The 18,287-nt window shown below is 42.8% G+C and overlaps 2 protein-coding genes across 8 annotated transcripts in view; one reads left to right on the forward strand and one right to left on the reverse strand.

Moving 5' to 3' along the window:
• itpr1b (inositol 1,4,5-trisphosphate receptor, type 1b) overlaps nt 1-5,598 on the reverse strand; it is a 439,399-nt gene extending 433,801 nt beyond the window's left edge. For 5 of the 6 annotated variants that reach the window (XM_067998947.1, XM_067998944.1, XM_067998946.1 and 2 more), the window contains exons 1-3: nt 5,407-5,594; nt 4,714-4,874; nt 456-526 (exon numbers count right to left, since the gene is read on the reverse strand). In XM_067998947.1, coding sequence (XP_067855048.1) covers nt 456-526; nt 4,714-4,805 — 163 coding nt within the window. In that variant the 5' untranslated portion in view covers nt 4,806-4,874; nt 5,407-5,594. Of the gene's footprint in view, nt 1-455; nt 527-4,713; nt 4,875-5,406 lie in introns of all 6 variants that reach the window. The other variant, XM_067998943.1, reaches the window with a different exon arrangement.
• A 3,119-nt stretch (nt 5,599-8,717) lies between these two features.
• Nucleotides 8,718-18,287, forward strand: part of sumf1 (sulfatase modifying factor 1) — a 141,010-nt gene continuing 131,440 nt past the window's right edge. For both annotated transcript variants that reach the window (XM_067998948.1, XM_067998950.1), the window contains exons 1-2: nt 8,718-9,289; nt 14,466-14,639. In XM_067998948.1, coding sequence (XP_067855049.1) covers nt 8,966-9,289; nt 14,466-14,639 — 498 coding nt within the window. In that variant the 5' untranslated portion in view covers nt 8,718-8,965. The remainder of the gene's footprint in view (nt 9,290-14,465; nt 14,640-18,287) is intronic.

The raw sequence follows: 18,287 nt of genomic DNA on the forward strand, positions 1-18,287 counted from the left end.
ATCATCACTGGCACTAATTGTGGGTTTTATACTTAAATGGTATCCAACTTGGCTGAAGGAAAACAAAAAGATGGGGTTAATCTTGTACTGTCGCCAAAGGTTTACAGCATCAGCATTTTGCTCAGCCAGGTTGCTACAGCACCAACATTCATTCCTGCTGCAACTCACTAATTCCCCTCGGATTCTCACTATAAAAAGGCCCATAGGATATAGGCGATCACATAAAAACTTAAGTGTCGACACTACAAAAGCACAAGGTCAATCAAACCAAGACAATCACCTTGAAACATAAACATAATTACATGATCCCAGGATGTTGGGTTATTAAATTCAAGACCACTGATATTAGTTGCAATCAAGTTTGTGAATACTGTCATCAGGATAAATTTATAGGATATTGGACATTTTTAACTGCTCTTCCCATGAGTTCGTAGGCTTGGTGACCCATTACTCACCTCTGAATTTCTTAGGTGGATTGTTCAAGTCTCCAGCATCTGGTTGCACCACACATCGGTCGTCCACAAGGCTTTCAAAGAAATACAGAAAAGACAGTTAAACAAATCTCCAGAAACTCCATTTTTTATTACCAAATTCCTTTCCCAGATCATTTTCTTAATTTCTGTCCTTTTCCCTCTCTACAGAGTCCTTGACCATTATCCCAACTCTACTGAAGGCCCAACCAATGCTATAGAGTGCACAAATAATGAGAACAGGACAGTCATGCTTCAAGACTCTCACAGTCCATATCCATTTCCTCTAACCCGACTGACAACTCAACATTTCATTGCTGAATGCTTTGATTCAATATTAACTCATTGAATTGTGAACAATCTTAAAAGTAAGGTTGTTCCTTGAATCACTGTACATTTGATTTGTGAATTTGTCAGCTGACAATCAAGTCCCTTGATTCTGCAACTTTGCACCTACCATATTGATCCATCACAATCTTAAGAAGTTGGTTTGTGTTTCTCTTCTTTCAACATTTATTTTAAGTACCTTGGGACGTTTTTCCTACATTAAAAAGGTGCTGTATTGTTGCTAGGTTGTTGTTGCTGTTGTTTCTTCTCTCCATGAGAAGAGATTTAGCTCCCTTAGCTAACCTTCACAATTCAGTGATCAAAATCTGGAATCCATCCTCTTCATTTCATAGAATTATTGAATGATACAGCACAGAAGGAGACCATTCGGCCCATCGTGCCTGTGCCAGCTCTTTGAAAGAGCTATGAAATTAAACCCACTCCCCTGCCCTTTCCCCATAGCCCTGCAAATTTTTCCCCCTTCAAGTATTTATCCAATTCCCCTTTGAAAGTTATTATTGAATCTGTTTCCACCATCCTTTCAGACAGTGCATTTCAGATCATAACAACTTGCTGCATAAAAAAATTTCTCCTCATCTTGCTTCTGGTTCTTTTGCCAATTACCTTAAATCTGTGTGCTCTGGTTACTGACCCTTCTGCCATTCGATCAAAACCCTTCATAATTTTGAACACCTCTATTAAATCTCCTCTTAACCTTCTCTGCTCTAAAAGGAGAACAATCCCAGCTTCTCTAGTCTCTCCATGTAACTGAAGTCCCGCATCCCTGGTACCATTCTAGTAAATCTCCTCTGCACCCTTTCTAAAGGCCTTGACATCCTTCCTAAAGTGTGGTGCCCAGAATTGGATACCATACTCAAGCTGGGGCCTAACCAGTGATTTATGAAGGTTTAGCATAACTTCCTTGCTTTTGTACTCTATGCCTGATTATAAAGCCAAGGATCCAGTATGTTTTTTTTTGAAAAAACAGCCTTCTCAACTTGTCCTGCCACCTTCAAAGATTTCTCTGTTCCTGCACCTCCTTTTAAAATTGTACCATTTAGTTTATATTGGCTCTCCCCATTCTTCCTACCAAAATGCATCACTTCACACTTCTCTACGTTGAATTTTATCTGCCACGTGTCTGCCCATTTCACCAGTTTATCTATGTCTGTTACTAGCCTCCTCAGGTGTTTACTGCATTTCAGAGTTACTGCAAACTTTTAAATTACACCCTGTATACCCAAGTCCATGTCATTAACATACATCAAAAAGAACAGTAGTCCTAAAACCGACCCCTGGGGGACACCACTGTAAACTTCCCTCCAGTAGGAAAAACAACCGTTCACCACTACTCTCTGCTTTCTGTCCCTTAGCCAATTCCATGTCTACTCTACCACTGCCTCTTTAATCCCATGGGCTTGTTTGGTGAATCTTTCCAAAAGAGAGTGACCAAAGCTGGATGCAGTCAACCACTAGCAGGACGATAAAATCATCACTCATCCTCCCACAGCAGAGAAAAAAAATCAATGGTGAGGCCACATTTGGAATAATGTGCAGAGTTTTGTCCAATCTACCTTCAATAGGGGGTGGTCAGAACAACAATGGGGAAGACTGCTAAACTTAGTGCCCAAGCTATGTAGAAGGACTTGCAGAACTGTCTTTATTAGAGGAAGCAAAACAGAGGAGATGAAATCTAGGTCAGCTAAGAGGATTAGTTAACATAAATGTAGAGATAAATCACCCATAGGAACTTGAAGACATTAGGCAGAGTCTATGATGGAACGCATTGTATAAAAAGGGAAAAGCCTTGATGGGGCAAATGACCTTTATTCATTCCATGTTTCCTCATGTTAATTCAGCAGTTGTAACGATTACCTTCCTCATAAACCAATTGCAGGCAACCTGCTTCATTACAATCAACATATTTAGAAAAGTAGATGAATCAATATCTCAGACAATTATCTGGTCAACACTGTTGTACAAGTAGGTATACCTGTACTTCAAATGGATAAATGGTGTAATCAATAAACTCTGGAGTGGTGGAGTTGGGAGTGGGAAAAGAGAGATAAGTTGAATTGAAGGCTGCACGAAACAGTGAATCCAATTCTAATTTTTGTATTCAACTTCCAAAAAAATTTCCATAGTATTAAATGACATTTTAGAAAACATTGTGCAAACTGTTTAAAGGCCTCCCAATATATAGGTGTAAGAAGTGAAACTGACTGTTTTTCTGAAGGTAACAATCATTCTGCTCCCTGACTAGGTCTACCCAATCCTCAAATCATCCACAGCCAAGAGAACGAGGAGGTAGCAACCTGCCCCACGCCTCTTCTAATGCCGTTCCCAACTGCGAGGACAAGTACAAAAGGACAAGTAATGGCAAGCTATTTGACCAACACATCCACACATGATCCAGTTCTCCACTTCAAGTCCACAGTCAACAACAATAACTTGTTTTTAACGTAGTAAAACGTTCCAAGTACTTAACAGAAGCTTGATCAGACTAAAATTGACACTGTGCTAAAGGAAGAGATATTCGGGGTGGGGAGTGACTAAAAGCTTGGTCAAAGAGGGAGGTTTTAAGCTGGGCCTTAAAAGGAGGAGAGAGAGGTGGAGAGGTTTAGGGAGGGAATTTCAGAGCTTTGTGTCTAGGTAGCTGAAGGCATAGCCCCCACAGATGCGTGCGAAGGAAGTGGGGGTGTGCAAGAGGTCAGAGTTGGAGGAACACAGAGTTCTTGAAGGTTTGTAGGGCTGGAGGATGTTGCAGCGTTGCATTTCCCAGCAAGGGTCATGAGAGAAAAATCAAGAGCCGAAGCACTGGTTAAATATTTGCCCTTTTCTTGGCCCAAGGGCACAGATGCCAATTACGATGCCCCATTGTTGTCCTGACTAAAATCAGGTAACTGAGCACAGAGCAAAGAGCAAACAGGAAATCGCCACGGTCTGTGCAGATCACAGCCACAATACATGTTGCATTTATTTACTGGGTCATCAGGAGGTACAGTGGCTAATTTCTAAATGGAATTGTTGCTTTTACAATAAATAAACCTGTCCAACGTAAATCCACCAGAAGACAGGCTAAAAGGTGAAAATTACACAAACAAAGCAGCATAGTGAATGCTCCCCTCATTGCATGTACATCATACCAGACAAGAATATTTTTTTAATACAGTATACCAAAGTAACCAAAATAAGAGCAGTTAATAACAATAGGAATGTTGAGGAGGGGACATTTGGATGGGTTGGCTATGGGTTATGCTTTACCACTGCACCACAATGAGTGGCAAATGTTGGAAGCAGATGTCAGAATCTGTAGTGTGAATGTCATGATCAGTTCTCAACACATTTAGTTGCACTTCAGAACCCAACTGAGCAAATGTTTACCAAGTTCCAATGTGTTCCTGAGTACAGCCCTACTCATGTGCAACACTGAAGGACATTAGTGCTTGAAGTGAACTCAAATTAATTGTCAGGGTCCTTTTGAACAAATATTGCCTGTGTTTAGCATTACAATAACTTACTTCATATAAACTACTGCATTCGCCAATTTGATAGTTTCCTTTGCTTTTATAACATCACAGCCTAAATTCATTGTTCCAGTTATTTAAATGTGCCAGGGGGTGAACCAATTGTACAGTTTTCCTATATAGTAATGTTTTACTTGTTTTTTTGAGGGAGCAGTGACCTTGAATGACATGCACCCAAATTGTATTTGTGCATTAAAAGATCAAATCTTTCAGAGCAAGAAAGCCACACTTCGCTTTAAGATCCTGAAATACGTCACGGTGGTAGAACGGCTCGGTATATTTCCATCCATTCCCACCCCCAAATCTCTTGTCAGTTACACTCCCTCCCGTTGTGAGTAACTAGTTCAGCTGAGTAAGAGTGTGTACGAAACCTAGATTCTTCCACTTACCCTAAAGTACTAATGAATCCATTGACAGATCCTTCGGCGTACAAGGAGACTATATCCCCAATGTGAAGAAAACTCGACATCTTGTCAGACATCTCTCATCCCCTGCTCCTCGGCTGCCAAGTCAAACACAATGGTCCCGCAAAGAAATTATATCTCCACCACTACCACAAGAAAAGAAAAGTATACACATCAAAAGCAAATATTAACGGCTGCGATAAAATTATGCATTTGTATCATTGCAAGTTTTTTTAAAAAAATCAGCGCCTTTAAAATATTTCCACATCATTGGTTTAAACTTTTAACATCTTAAGGCAATTTTAAAAAAATATAAACTCCAGACATAGATCGAGAGTTCGAAACTGCAAGCTCTAAAACTATAGAGACTAAGAGGGGGAGCTGCATTCCACACAGTGACCGCTACATTCATTGACTTGTGATGCAGACAGCAGCTTATTATTAGCCAGAGACATAAGTTACAACAAAACATCGCAGAATGCGAAGATAAATCGTTGTTCCAAACATGAGCTGAGGGATCTGCACTCATTTTATCTCAGTCCTTCTTTTTTTTCCTCCTGTAGACTTGCATTCCGCTTTAAAAGTTGCAAAGTTCACAAAGTTTACCTATGCTTTTTTTAAAAAAAAAATGAATGGAGCCAGCAGCAGATTGATTGATTGCAGCTAACAGTTTCTTACATTAGTTGGAGGGGCTGCTTCATTCTTCCCTGCTCCACTTTTAAGTTCATTTGAAGTCCAAAGCGACAAAATGCGTTAAAACCACAGACCTTAAGAGAAGAGTTGAAGCCAGTAGGAACCCGAGCAGACAGTAAGGTGCGAGAAAGCAGTAATCTCTAGGCAGTGTAAAGGAAGTCCATGGTCGCTCGCCTCTTCTTTGACCCCCCCCTTTCAGTAAGTACAGCTCCCGTTAGATAACGCCGCTCTCCGCCAGCAGCTGTTGCAGCGCCTTCGCCTATCAGCGATCCGCTACCAGCTCGCCGTGCACCCTGGGAGTTGTAGTCCGGCCTCCCCGCCTCCACTGGCTGCTCACAGCCAGATCGAGGCAGCCTTGGGACTACAACGTCCCATCGTGCCCCGCGCGGGGGGGGGCCTCCCCCGCGCGGCGAGCGCAGCCTGACCCCGCCCCCTCCCTGCCTCTATGACGTCAGCCTTCCTCACAAGCAGCGTCTTCTGATTGGTCAATCAGCGAGTCAATCAATTCTTCAACCCCCCCCCGCCCCGCCCCTTTCGAATGCTTAAAAAGTTTCCGCCAGGGACCGAACTTTTATTAATGTGGTTTTACAGCCGGCACTTTAATGGGACAGTCGCTTTCGTTATGTTTCCCTTCAGAACACCACTTTGTGTTCAACTATTTGAAAACGTTTGCTGGTTTAAAAAAATGCAAAGGGAAACAACAGAGAGCAAGCTTTAATATAAATAAACACGGGTAAAATACTAAATTAAATATCTTTGAGGAATGATCTTGAAAGAAGTATTCATTATACTTCTTTGGTGGGGGAAAGAAGGTCAGGTAGCTGTCTGACGCATACAGAAACCCACGCTTCAGAGTCTTCAAACTATTGCGACTCTGCACATGTAGAATTTCAAGTGAAAAAAATCTCAACTCCTGATAACAGGAGCCCTTGAGGAATGAGCAATGCTGGATGGTCAATCGTCAACAGTACCTTGGAGAACTGCAGACTTGCCTAGTTCAGATTAATGAATGTGCCGTTTGCTGGACTTGATACTGATTCTCCATCTGAAGGTGTGTCGCTTTGAACCCAAAGAGGATAGTCACCAGTTGGTCATTGCAATTGGCACATCGGTTCAAGCCCTCATTAACCAAACAACAGATACCAGGAGCTCCTTAAAGGTTAGTCACCTTAAAATATGAGCACAGTGCCACCATCCTCCTTCCCCCAGCAAGGATACAGACGCCAATGGATGGTAGTTCTACCAGTGGGAGGTGCGGAGCATCAGTGGCAATTGCTGCTATCTCCGCAACTCAACCATGGTAGGCACCCAGCCCTAAATATTGGAGCACATGTTCTCATACCTGGCCTCCAGGTATCACCTTCCAGCAATTGTTGTCCCAGGTCTGAGATTCCATAACTATACAAGTGACAGATGCATTCCATGGTGGAATGTTGTGATATGCTAGCCACCTGGATGATCTAGACATCCAAGTCCATTGCAGGTATTAGGATTACCTATCACCAACTGCTTAATTCAGGTCCTCACACGAGGGGCATGAGTAAAAGGACTTGCCTGCCGTGAGACCAATTACCATTTCAGGGTGCTCAGTGATAGGTTGGTGTTGGCTGCGCCCTTCTTCCCTGCAACCGTTTCTCCTTTGTTCCACCATCTACCTCATGGCTTAGCCCTAGATGCCACATATGGACTGAAGGAAGCCCTTCCATTGCATGCCAAGGAGTTCTGAATAATGAAGGGCAACTGGGCACAAGTCCTTTATGCCACAAACATGGTGCATTGGGACATTAATTGAAAAAAAGACAGATGTGCTTCCATCCCTTCTCAGTGCTGTTATGAAGGATTGCATTCAGTCTAAACTTGGCATCTACCAGGTACCAATATGAATCAACAATCAGGACATAGTCTCCTTGTGTCTTCTCAATCAGTACTTTCAAGATCCCCTCTTGAGCTGTGCAAAGCCATGAAGCGAGGCTTTAGTTCACCTACCACCATATCTCATTGTTTAGCCAATTGTTCAAAATGTTGAGTGCGCAGGTGAGTCTGACAACAGCACAATATCATCTGTGAAAATCTGCAATTTGTTTCAGAACTACCTATAACATGTTTCTCACCAAGTTATTCTATTTTATATATTTACATAAATATTTTGCTTTGTTACTTTACTAAGGACAGAACGACCACTGGCTCAGTTTTAGTATTCCCGCTTTGGAGTCAGAAGGCTTGGATTCGGGCCCCAGTCCAGACAGCCCCGGTGAGTAGAGACCAGAGCGCTGGCTCTGAATACTGGGTTGACAACCAGCGGGGGTTCCCCCATCATAAAGAGCAGGTGGGGCTCTTTAGCCTTGGTTGAAATCCATTAGGAGAAGGTACTCCAAGATAAAAACCATGAGGAAGGCAATGGAAATCCACTTCAGCTACGCTTCCCTAGTAAGTGGCTCAAGAATCTCATGTGTGAGACTTGAGTTAGGACCTGTCCTAGGGCAAAACACAACGGACGGAGTTAACTAAGCCTAATGCAAAGCTATATGTTTTATTGGCAGAATAAAAATAATTACATGCATTCTTATAAGTCACAATGCCTTTACTAATACATTGTGCAAAGATTAAAAGACATTCTCTGATAAACACAATCACCAAAGCGGAAATAAACTTCCTTTTGTGAAATAAATGTATTATAATAAATCAGAATCTTTAGAATTCTACAATCAGAAAGTATAGATTTTGTTGCCGGTCTCCCCACTTTCTGTGGCATGATTCTATATTCTAAATGTATTTTTACATTAAGGAAAGTCTAAGAGCAACTTTTAATGAAAGAAATACCATAAAAACAAATGTTAACTCACTATAATTAGAGTTAACTAAATCATTGCAATCAAATATTGATAGTTTTAAAATGTGTGAGTAGCAGCAATTAAGAACAGCCTGTTTTATTTAAAAAATAGCCCATTAAAACACAAATTTCCTTACACAGAAAAAATATTACAAATAAATTAGATCCAATACACAATCCTATTAAACGCAATATCTGACCATTTACCAACCTGAACCAGTAACACATATCCAACCACCAAAAAAAACTAACCTTTAACAACAGAGCAAAAAAGCACAGCAGCAGCCACAAAGATGTAAAAGCAGCAGGTTATCCACAGCTCACACTGGAGTCCTCCAAAGCAGTGGGGCTGTGACTGGATGAACACTGCACTTTGTATCAAGGTGTGGACCTTCTTGTTATTTTCCCCTGCTCATTGTTAAAATGCAAACCGAGCTGCTTGATTGGCTGCTTCGTGTCATGTGACATTCTGTGACCGGAAGAGAAGTTGATCTCAGCCATTTTTGTTGTTTTTTTTTGTGTAAAAAATGATGAGCTGTGGGCTTTTGATTTCATTAAAACCCGCGAAATAAAACAAAAGGGCGAGGAGAAACGCTGGGGAAGGCCGGGTACACCGGATTGACGGAGGACTGGGGGCCTTGATTTGAGCGAGACGCTGCAATTCGCTCGAGCCTTTTAAAAGTCAGCTGACCGGTCACATTACCACCGGCCAACATGGCGGTGCCCACAGTCAGGCCTTTGGGCGGGAGAGGTTTCATTGTTTATTTCTATCCCGCACTGATCGCCTTCTCGTTCGGGGTGAGTCCGGCGTCTGCCACGAGTCAGTCGCCGAAAGACGCCGACACTCCCGGCTCTTCCTCTGGGTGCGGCTGCGGCTCCACTAATCGCCGGGAAGCTGCTGGCCATCTCCCCGAGACTCCCAGTGACAGCGTCTCATTAGCTAAACAGGCAGCTGCCAAATACTCCAAGGAGGCCAATGCCGTAGGTCAAGAGATCACAGAGGACGACGTGCCACACTGGGCCCGGCGCACTAATCAGGTAGAGCACTGCATTACCCACCCTGACTGTTGCTTTTAATATCTTTGCTCGTTAACAACAGATACTGTATCAACAGAGCACACTTATGATTCAGTGTGGTCTAAAGAGATGTTTCTGACATGAAAAATGGTAGCTGCACTTTCAGACGCCTGCTAATACCACCTGTTGAAGGAGAACACGGGAACAACGAAGAACTTAACAGGCGATTGTTAGATAAATAAAAGAAAGACTTGCATTTATGTAGCGCCCTTCACGACCTCCGGACGTCCCAAAGCGCTTTATAGCCCAAGAAGTACCTTTTGAAGTGTAGTCACTGTTGTAATGTAGGAAAGTACAACTACTAGAGGGGTTTGATTGGCTAAGAATTGCGAAATCCACAATTCGAAGCACAATTTCTCTTGCCCCGAGGACACTAATTAAAACTGAAGGATTCCAAAAAAATCCTTGTCGTTCCTCATTTCCCAATGCAATATCATAGAAGGAGGCCATTCGGACCATTTTGCAAGTGCCGGCACTTTGAAAGAGCTGTCCAATTAGTCCCACTCCCCTGCTCTTTCCCCATAGTCCTGCATATTTTTCCTTTTCAAGTGTATATATACACAATTCCCTTTTGAAAGTTACTGGTGAATCTGCTTCCACCACCCTTAAAAAGCTGTACATTCCAGATCATAACTCGCTGCGTTAAAAAAAAAAATTCTGCTCTTCTCCCCTCTGTTCTTTTGCCAATTAATTCTATATCCTCTGGTTACCAACCTTCCTGCCAGTGAAAACTGTCTCTAGTTTACTGTATCAAAACTCTTCATGCTTCGGCCCACACTGTGAGTATCAGCGAACTATTTGTCATGAGGTGTCACAGCTGAGATCAGTTCTGTTCTTGCCCAACGTCCATGTGCTCACGTATCCAGCAAGGATCTCGGAAAAACAATCAGGAGCAGGGTCACTAGCCAATTTTTTTTTTCTCCTTCCCCCTGAGACCAATTGTAATGCCCTATATCTAACCAGGCTGAGATCAGTTTACCCAGGACAGAGCAGGAATCAAACTTGAGACCTTCCTGGTCTATATAGCTTAAATGCTCACTATCTTCACTGGATGGGCCATTTGGTTAGTCCACAGTCTGGGTTGGATATCCTGTGTAGCCTGACTGAGTCAAAAAATTCAAAAAGGAATGCATGGATGCTTGATCGATAGATGGAGGCTTAGTTCAAAGGGGACCCGAATGGCCCCTTCTCGCTGTCCTCTTTGTTGGATGGAAAGTAGGCTGTGAATTAGATCGATTAAGTTTCAGAGGAACAAGAAGATAATGGTAGCTAAATCAGAATGCCAAGTTCCCTGAATAACATAGACAACCATATTGGTTTCTTCATTTTTGAGGCATTATTCTGAACAATGTGCTTATCAGCTTAGATTTTCCACCCACTAACTATGAGGAGCAGAATCTGTCCTGTAAGACTGTTCCATGGGCAGCAACCTCCTGTTGCTATCACTTTCTTCACATTTGTGATTCACCCTGCCAAGTTCAGACCGTTCTTGCAGCTCGGTCTTGCTGGCTAGAATGTAAATATCATGACTAAAGTTGTATTTTTAGATGCATGTTATTAATCCTTGGGAAAAATGGGTTGTTAGCTGGTGAAGGCTGAGTGGAGGGAAATGAGGGTCACTTTTATATAACTTTTATAGTTATATTAGGAAAAAGAGGGTGGTCAGGAGCAGTGTTGGCCCCTTAAAACTGAAAGCGGAGATATTGTCATTGACAATGGGGAAATGGCGGACATGTTGAACAATTACTTTGTGTCGGTATTTACAGTAGAAAAAGAGGATAGCGTGCCAGAAATCCCAAGAAAACTAATATTGAATCGGGGACAGGGACTTGATAAAATTAACATAAGTAAAGCAACAGTAATGAAGAAAATAATAGCACTAAAAAGTGACAAATCCCCAGGACCAGATGGTTTCCACCCCAGGGTTTTAAAGGAAGTAGGTGAGCAGATTGCAGATGCCCTAACTATAATCTTTCAAAGTTCTCTAGATTCAGGAACTGTCCCTCTAGATTGGAAAATTGCACATGTCACTCTGCTTTTTAAGAAAGGAGAGAGAAGGAAACCAGGGAATTATGGACCAGTTAGCTTAACATCTATTGTGGGGAAAATGCTGGAGTCTATAATTAAGGATAGGGTGACTGAACACCTCGAGAATTTTCAGTTAATCAGAGAGAGCCAGCATGGATTTGTGAAAGGTAGGTTGTGCCTGACAAATCTGATTGAATTTTTTGAAGAGGTGACTAAAGTAATGGACAGGGGAATGTCAATGGATGTTATTTATATGGACTTGCAGAAGGCATTTGATACGGTCCCACATAAGAGACTGTTAGCTAAGATAGAAGCCCATGGAATCGAGGGAAAAGTACGGACTTGGTTAGGAAGTTGGCTGAGCGAAAGGCGACAGACAGTAGGGATAATGGGTAGGTACTCACATTGGCAGGATGTGACTAGTGGAGTCCCGCAGGGATCTGTCTTGGGGCCTCAATTATTCACAATATTTATTAACGACTTAGATGAAGGCATAGAAAGTCTCATATCTAAGTTTGCCGATGACACAAAGATTGGTGGCATTGTAAGCAATGGAGATGAAAACATAAAATTACAAAGGGATATTGCTAGATTAGGTGAATGGGCAAAACTGTGGCAAATGGAATTCAGTGTAGGCAAACATGAGGTCATCCACTTTGGATCAAAAAAGGATAGAACAGGGTACTTTCTAAATGGTAAAAAGTTAAAAACAGTAGCTGTCCAAAGGGACTTAGGGGTTCAGGTACATAGATCATTGAAGTGTCATGAACAGGTGCAGTAAATAATCAATAAGGCTAATGGAATGCTGGCCTTTATATCTAGAGTACAAGGGGGCAGAAGTTATGCTACAGCTATACAAAACCCTGGTTAGACCACACCTGGAGTACTGTGAGCAGTTCTGGGCACTGCACCTTCAGAAGGACGTATTGGCCTTGGAGGGAGTGCAGCGTAGGTTTACTAGAATGATACCTGGACTTCAAGGGTTAAGTTACGAGGAGAGATTACACAAATTGGGGTTGTATTCTCTCGAGTTTCGAAGGTTAAGGGGTGATCTGATCGAAGTTTATAAGATATTAAGGGGAACGGATAGGATGGATAGAGAGAAACTATTTCCACTGGTTGGGGATTCTAGGAGTAGGGGGGACAGTCTAAAAATTAGAGCCAGACCTTTCAGGAGTGAGATTAGAAAACATTTCTACACACAAAGGGTTGTAGAAGTTTGGAACTCTCTCTTCCGCAAACGGCAATTGATACTAGCTCAATTGCTAAATGTAAATCTGAGATAGATAGCTTTTTGGCAACCAAAGGTATTCAGGGATATGGGCCAAAGGCAGGTATATGGAACTAGATCACAGATCAGCCATGATCTTATCAAATGGCAGAACAGGCACGAGGGGCTGAATGGCCTACTCCTGTACCTACGTTCCTATGTTCCTATTGGAGTGGTGAAGTAAAGAAAATGCTTCTAAGTGGAGTTTTTTCACAAATGTGTTGTGTCTCTAAATGCAATAAAACAAAAGTTACTATTTTTTTTCAAAAGTTGAGTGTTTATGAGGAAATGTTCAAGCAGCAGATGAATTGAGGACTATCTGAGAAGCGAGAACATTCTCCAGTCCATTTTATATTACAAACTGTGGAACCAAACAGCTGCCCCCAAATCCTCAGATAACCAACAACTGATCTCAAAAGGAGTGATCCTTAAGGAGAGGGCAAATAGAGATGATGCACTTCCCTCCTCCTGGGGATGAATCAGTGGTTGAGTTGTTCAGAGCTTTGAACTGTTCTCCCACGATGGCAAAGGACTGCATAAAAGGTCAATTGCTCCCTTACCAGCCAAGAGCATTTAAGACAGTTTGGGCTGGGGATTGAGTGCATTTCAGTAAGAAATCAGACCTCTGAGTGAATTTCCTATCGCGTATAAAGCTGCTAAATAAATTGACGTAGAATGGCTGCCTACCAGAAGAATATGTGGAAATCGCACAGCTGCGCACATTGGGAAAATCGCTGATTAATGCTCACTGACAGAGCGGATGTGTTCGGAATCTCTGGATCAGTCAAGATTTGAATGCAGTTCCAGGAACTGAGAATCTATTGGATCAGCACCTAGTTGTTTTGGGCAAGAAATACTCTAGCCTGAAAATCCAGTGGAATTATTACCCTATTGTATTACTGATTTCCAACTAATTTTGATCAATATCCTGATGCACTCGCAGCATCTGGTGCCAAGTATTAAAGGGAAATTAGTTATTGTTCAAAGTGCTTCTGGTGAGTACGTTATACTGATCTTTTAAAGATCAGTATAACGTACTCACCAGAATTTTGATTAACTTATTTTTGTGAAAGAATCAAACTTGTACTTTCCACTAAAAGTTTGGACATTATTAGGTCTTGAACATTCTTGAATTGCACTTTAGCAATGACTGTCAAAAAAACTGGAGTAGCAGCGGACAAGTATCATGACATAAGCTGGTCTTTGGAAAAGTGTCTTCCCTTCGCTGGCAGAGTTTCTCTCCTAAATTGGCACACTTTTTTAGTTTCACATGCTAATCCTTCCTGGAGCCTGTCACAATGTGCTTCAGCTGCTCTTCTGCACAATCGCCCAGCAATGTGTGAAAATGCATGTGCCATTTACCAGAGGGATTAGTCATTCAGTTTAATGCTGTTCTTAACAGCACTATATTTTGAAGTTTATTATTTTAATCTGAGCAGCATGGTCGGGGAGTTTAGTACTACACCAGGTACTTTTAGGAGCTGAAATGGGAGATTTTCCAGTATTTAGTTTTTACTGCATTTTGGTATTACCCTTTTCACAATCGTTCCACTGCAATTGTCAAGAACACTGGCCAAATGCTTTATGAAATGGTTAGTGTCTGATGGTACACTGTGCGTCTTGTACTTCTCCAGTTAAATTGGAGAAATGCAAGACGCACATTCTACATCAAGTGTAGCTTCCGACGTTTAATCTTTAATCACATGATTTTCTTCCTTTTTAGTCAAGACTTTTTTGGTTTGATAATCAATTGACTGATACTTATATCAATCATCATAATCAATTTAGTGAGGACAAATGATTGACCACCATTATTGGTGTATTGTTTCTTTATTTCAGATGGTGCTGATACCAGGTGGAGTGTTCACTATGGGAACTGATAACCCTGGGATACCTCAGGATGGAGAGGGCCCAGCTAGAAAAGCGCACATTAAACAGTTCTACATGGATAAGTATGAAGTCACCAATGCCGAATTTGAGAGATTTGTTAAAGCGGTTGGCTACACCACAGAGGTAGGAAACTCCATTAACATTATACGTTTCTTTTATCAGTACCATTTCTGTAGCAAAAATACCTTGGAACATTATAGTATTTCTTATGTCTTCATTATTTAAAATGGACGAGCTTGGACTGAAGTGCAGTCCGTTTGTATCTCATTACTATTACAAGAATGAGCATTTATATTGCGCCTTTAAGGTTTAAAAAAAAATCTCATAGTGCTTCACAAAGGTCTATGGAAAATGGATGCGGAGTCAAAGAAGCAGAGATTAGGAGGGGTGACCAAAAGCTTGATCAAAGAGGTGAGTTTTTTAAGGAGGGTCTTAAGAGGAGAGTGAGTGGTTTAGGGAGGGAATTGTAGAGAGCGGAAACGAGGCAGCAAAAGTCAAGGCTGCCAAAGGTGGGGTGAAGTGGTGTGGGGGGGGTGCGGGGGCACAAAAGAGGCTGGAGTCAGAGGAATACAGTGTTAGTAGGGGAGGGGAGTTATTGGGCTGGAGGAGGTTAGAGATAGGGAGGTGTGAGGGCCTGAAGGGATTTAAACACAAACTAACTGCCGAACAATTAACTACGGTAACCAGCGTAATAGCGTTCAGCCGGAGGTTTCAGTTCCTTTGTTTGGTATCAGCTGGTGAAGATGACAGGAAAAGCTGTTCTCAAGAAAACTTGTCACAATTGGGAGAGTCACTCTTTTGCAAAGCCTATATCTGCTGATGGTGGAATACTGCAGCCTGTTGAGGGCTACAGTGAAAACCCATTTCTTGCTCCTCAACTCACTGCAGTCCAAAGCAGTGCAGACCAACGGACCGGATGACAAGGGCCTGCCCTCCTCCATTTCAAAATCCATCATCTGCAATACCAAGTGCCACATTTATACTTGCACTTGTAAACCGGAGTGCTTCCAAATTTTGGTGCTACAGTTTCCAGTTGACTGTACAAACACTGCCAACTGCTGTGGAGTGAATCAGCACAGCCTCCCCTAGGCTTAAGATTATCCACAAAATCTGCTTTGGCTAAAGAATCATCCACCTACTGCAATAGCCAATAAAAACAGCACAAGCAGTCAGTCCTTTACAAGGTTGTGATCAGAACAGTGGCATAAGAGTTGCAAACCGCTTGATCGCCACCCCATTCACCACCTTAAACATCCATTCCCTCCACCACTGGCGCACCGTGGCTGCAGTGTGTATTATCTACAGGATGCACTACAACAACTCGTCAAGGCTTCTTTGACAGCACCTCCCAAACCAGCGACCGCCCAGAAGGACAAGAACAGCACTTGCATAGGAACTCCATCCCCTCCAAGTCACACACCATTCTGACTTGGACATATATTGCCGTTCCTTCATCGTTGCTGTGTCAAAATCCTGGAGCTCCCGACCTAACAGTGCTGTCAGAGTACCATCACTACGTGGACTGCGGCGGTTCAAGAAGGCCCACCACCACCACCACCACCACCTTCTCGAGGACAACTAGGGATCGGCAATAAATGCCGGCCTTGCCAGCGATGCCTACATCCCGAGAATGAATTTTAAAAAAACATACTGAAGTCAGGGCTATATGTTTATGCAAGGACACGAGAACTGCTACAACTGCAGCTCAACTTTCTGAGACAAGATTATTGTCTGCAACTCTGGCTTGTAAGCAATTCAAAAACAGAGTTAACCACATGTGCTAAAGCAGAGTTGCTGGTGCATGCATTAGGCTGTAGAAAATCTGTGGCTTACCCACTAGTGTGCCACTATCTACTCATTCTGTGCTCCAGCAGCCACCAACATTGAATGTGAGAGAGATCTGTCCTTGTCGAAGTTGTTTCCAGTTTCACTCTTGCAGCATCTGACGTACAAAACTAAATTTTAAAAAATGTTGAATTAGATGTTGGTTTTTTCTTTTGTATGGGGCCTATTCGGACTGTGGTTAACACTGTTTTGTGAGGTTCTGTGAAAGTTCTATGATTTGCTGTATTGTGGTTCGGTTTCTTCAGTTTCATTCCTGTGCGTTTTTTTTGTTCCATTTTATTTTTAGGCAGTTCTGCAGGCAATTGCTTTTTTTTTCTTGTTTTCGCTCCTTTGGTCTGTCCCACCTAATTACTGATCGGGAAACATTTTCAAAAGATAATTTCCTGGAACTCAGCAATCATCCGGTTCTGTTTTGCTGATTTTTAAAAAAAATTCTAATCTTCAGTTGTGAACATCTCAGTCTGTTAGTGAGCTTCCTGGGTGCTATCATCATCCCTCATGCCACCTTCTTAGTACTAGTCTCGTTGTTCATAAATGTTCAGTCCTGCAAACTACTACTGCTGTCCATCATGTAGTGCTCTCCTCTCCCCCCCCCCCCCCCCCCCCCCAATCTGTTTGCTCTACTCTTTTCTACGATCACTCAGGCTTCTGATGTGCCCTGGCTTTAGTTTCTGATGCTTTCTCTTGGTCCTCCTTCCGTCTCCTGTTTCACTGTGTCGTGTACTCTCCCTGTCTATCTGCAGCAATGGCTTCTGCTCCAGCTGCTGCACGATCACCTCCAGACTTCCCCCAAGGTTCAATTCTGGGCCCACTCCTCCTCCTAATCTGCACGCTGCCCATCAATGACTTCATCCATGGCTTTGGAATCGGTTTCCGCATGTATGCTGACACCCAGCCCGACCTCTCCAGCATTTCCTCCACCTCTGTGGTGTCAGCCCACCTGCCAGGAATGTACCCGAGCACTTCAAGGATGAACCAGCAACATGGAAACATAGAAAATAGGAGCAGGAGTAGGCCATTCGGCCCTTTGAGCCTGTTCCGCCATTCAATATGATCATGGCTGATCCTCTATCTCAATACCATATTCCTGCTCTCTCCCCATGTCCCTTGATGCCTTTTGTGTCTAGAAATCTATCTCCTTAAATATATTCAGTGACTTGGCCTTCACAGCCTTCCGTGTAGAGAATTCCACAGGTTCACAACCCTCTGAGTGAAGAAATTTCTCCTCATCTCAGTCCTAAATGTCCTACCCCGTAATCCTGAAACTGTGACCCCTCGTTCTGGACCCCCCCAGCCAGGGGAAATATCCTCCCTGCATCCAGTCTGTCTAGCTCTCTCAGCATTTTATATGTTTCAATGAGATCACCTCTCATTCTTCTAAACTGGATTGAACGCTGCCTAATCTCTCCTCATACAACTGCCCTGCCATCCCAGGAATCAGTCTGGTGAACCTTCGCTGCACCCCCTCTATGGCAAGTATATCCTTTCTTGGCTAGTTTCCTCCGATTGAACTTCGGGAAGATCAAAGCCGCAGATGTCGACCCCTGCCAAACCCATCCCTCGCCCTAGTACTTGCTCGGACCGAATGAAACCTCAGAATTCTGTTGTCCCGAAAACTAAGCTTCAAACCTCCTATCCTATAGAGTACCATGACTACTTATTTCCACCTCCACTTCACCACCCCCCCACCACTGCTACCAAAATCTTTATCAATGCCTTCATCACCCCTAGACTCAATTCTCCGCTGCTCACCTTCCTCCATAGACACCCAAACACCATTGCCTGCATCCTGTCCTGCACTAAACCACATTTGCCCATCACCCACTTCCTCACTTACCTACATGGGTGATGAAGGCATTGATGAAGATTGGGGTGGGGGGGGAAGTGGAGGTGGCAATGCAGATTGCAGCAGCCAATTTGCAAGGA

This window comes from Heptranchias perlo, chromosome 17 (assembly GCF_035084215.1).
Source record: "Heptranchias perlo isolate sHepPer1 chromosome 17, sHepPer1.hap1, whole genome shotgun sequence".
NCBI classification, from domain to species: domain Eukaryota; kingdom Metazoa; phylum Chordata; class Chondrichthyes; order Hexanchiformes; family Hexanchidae; genus Heptranchias; species Heptranchias perlo.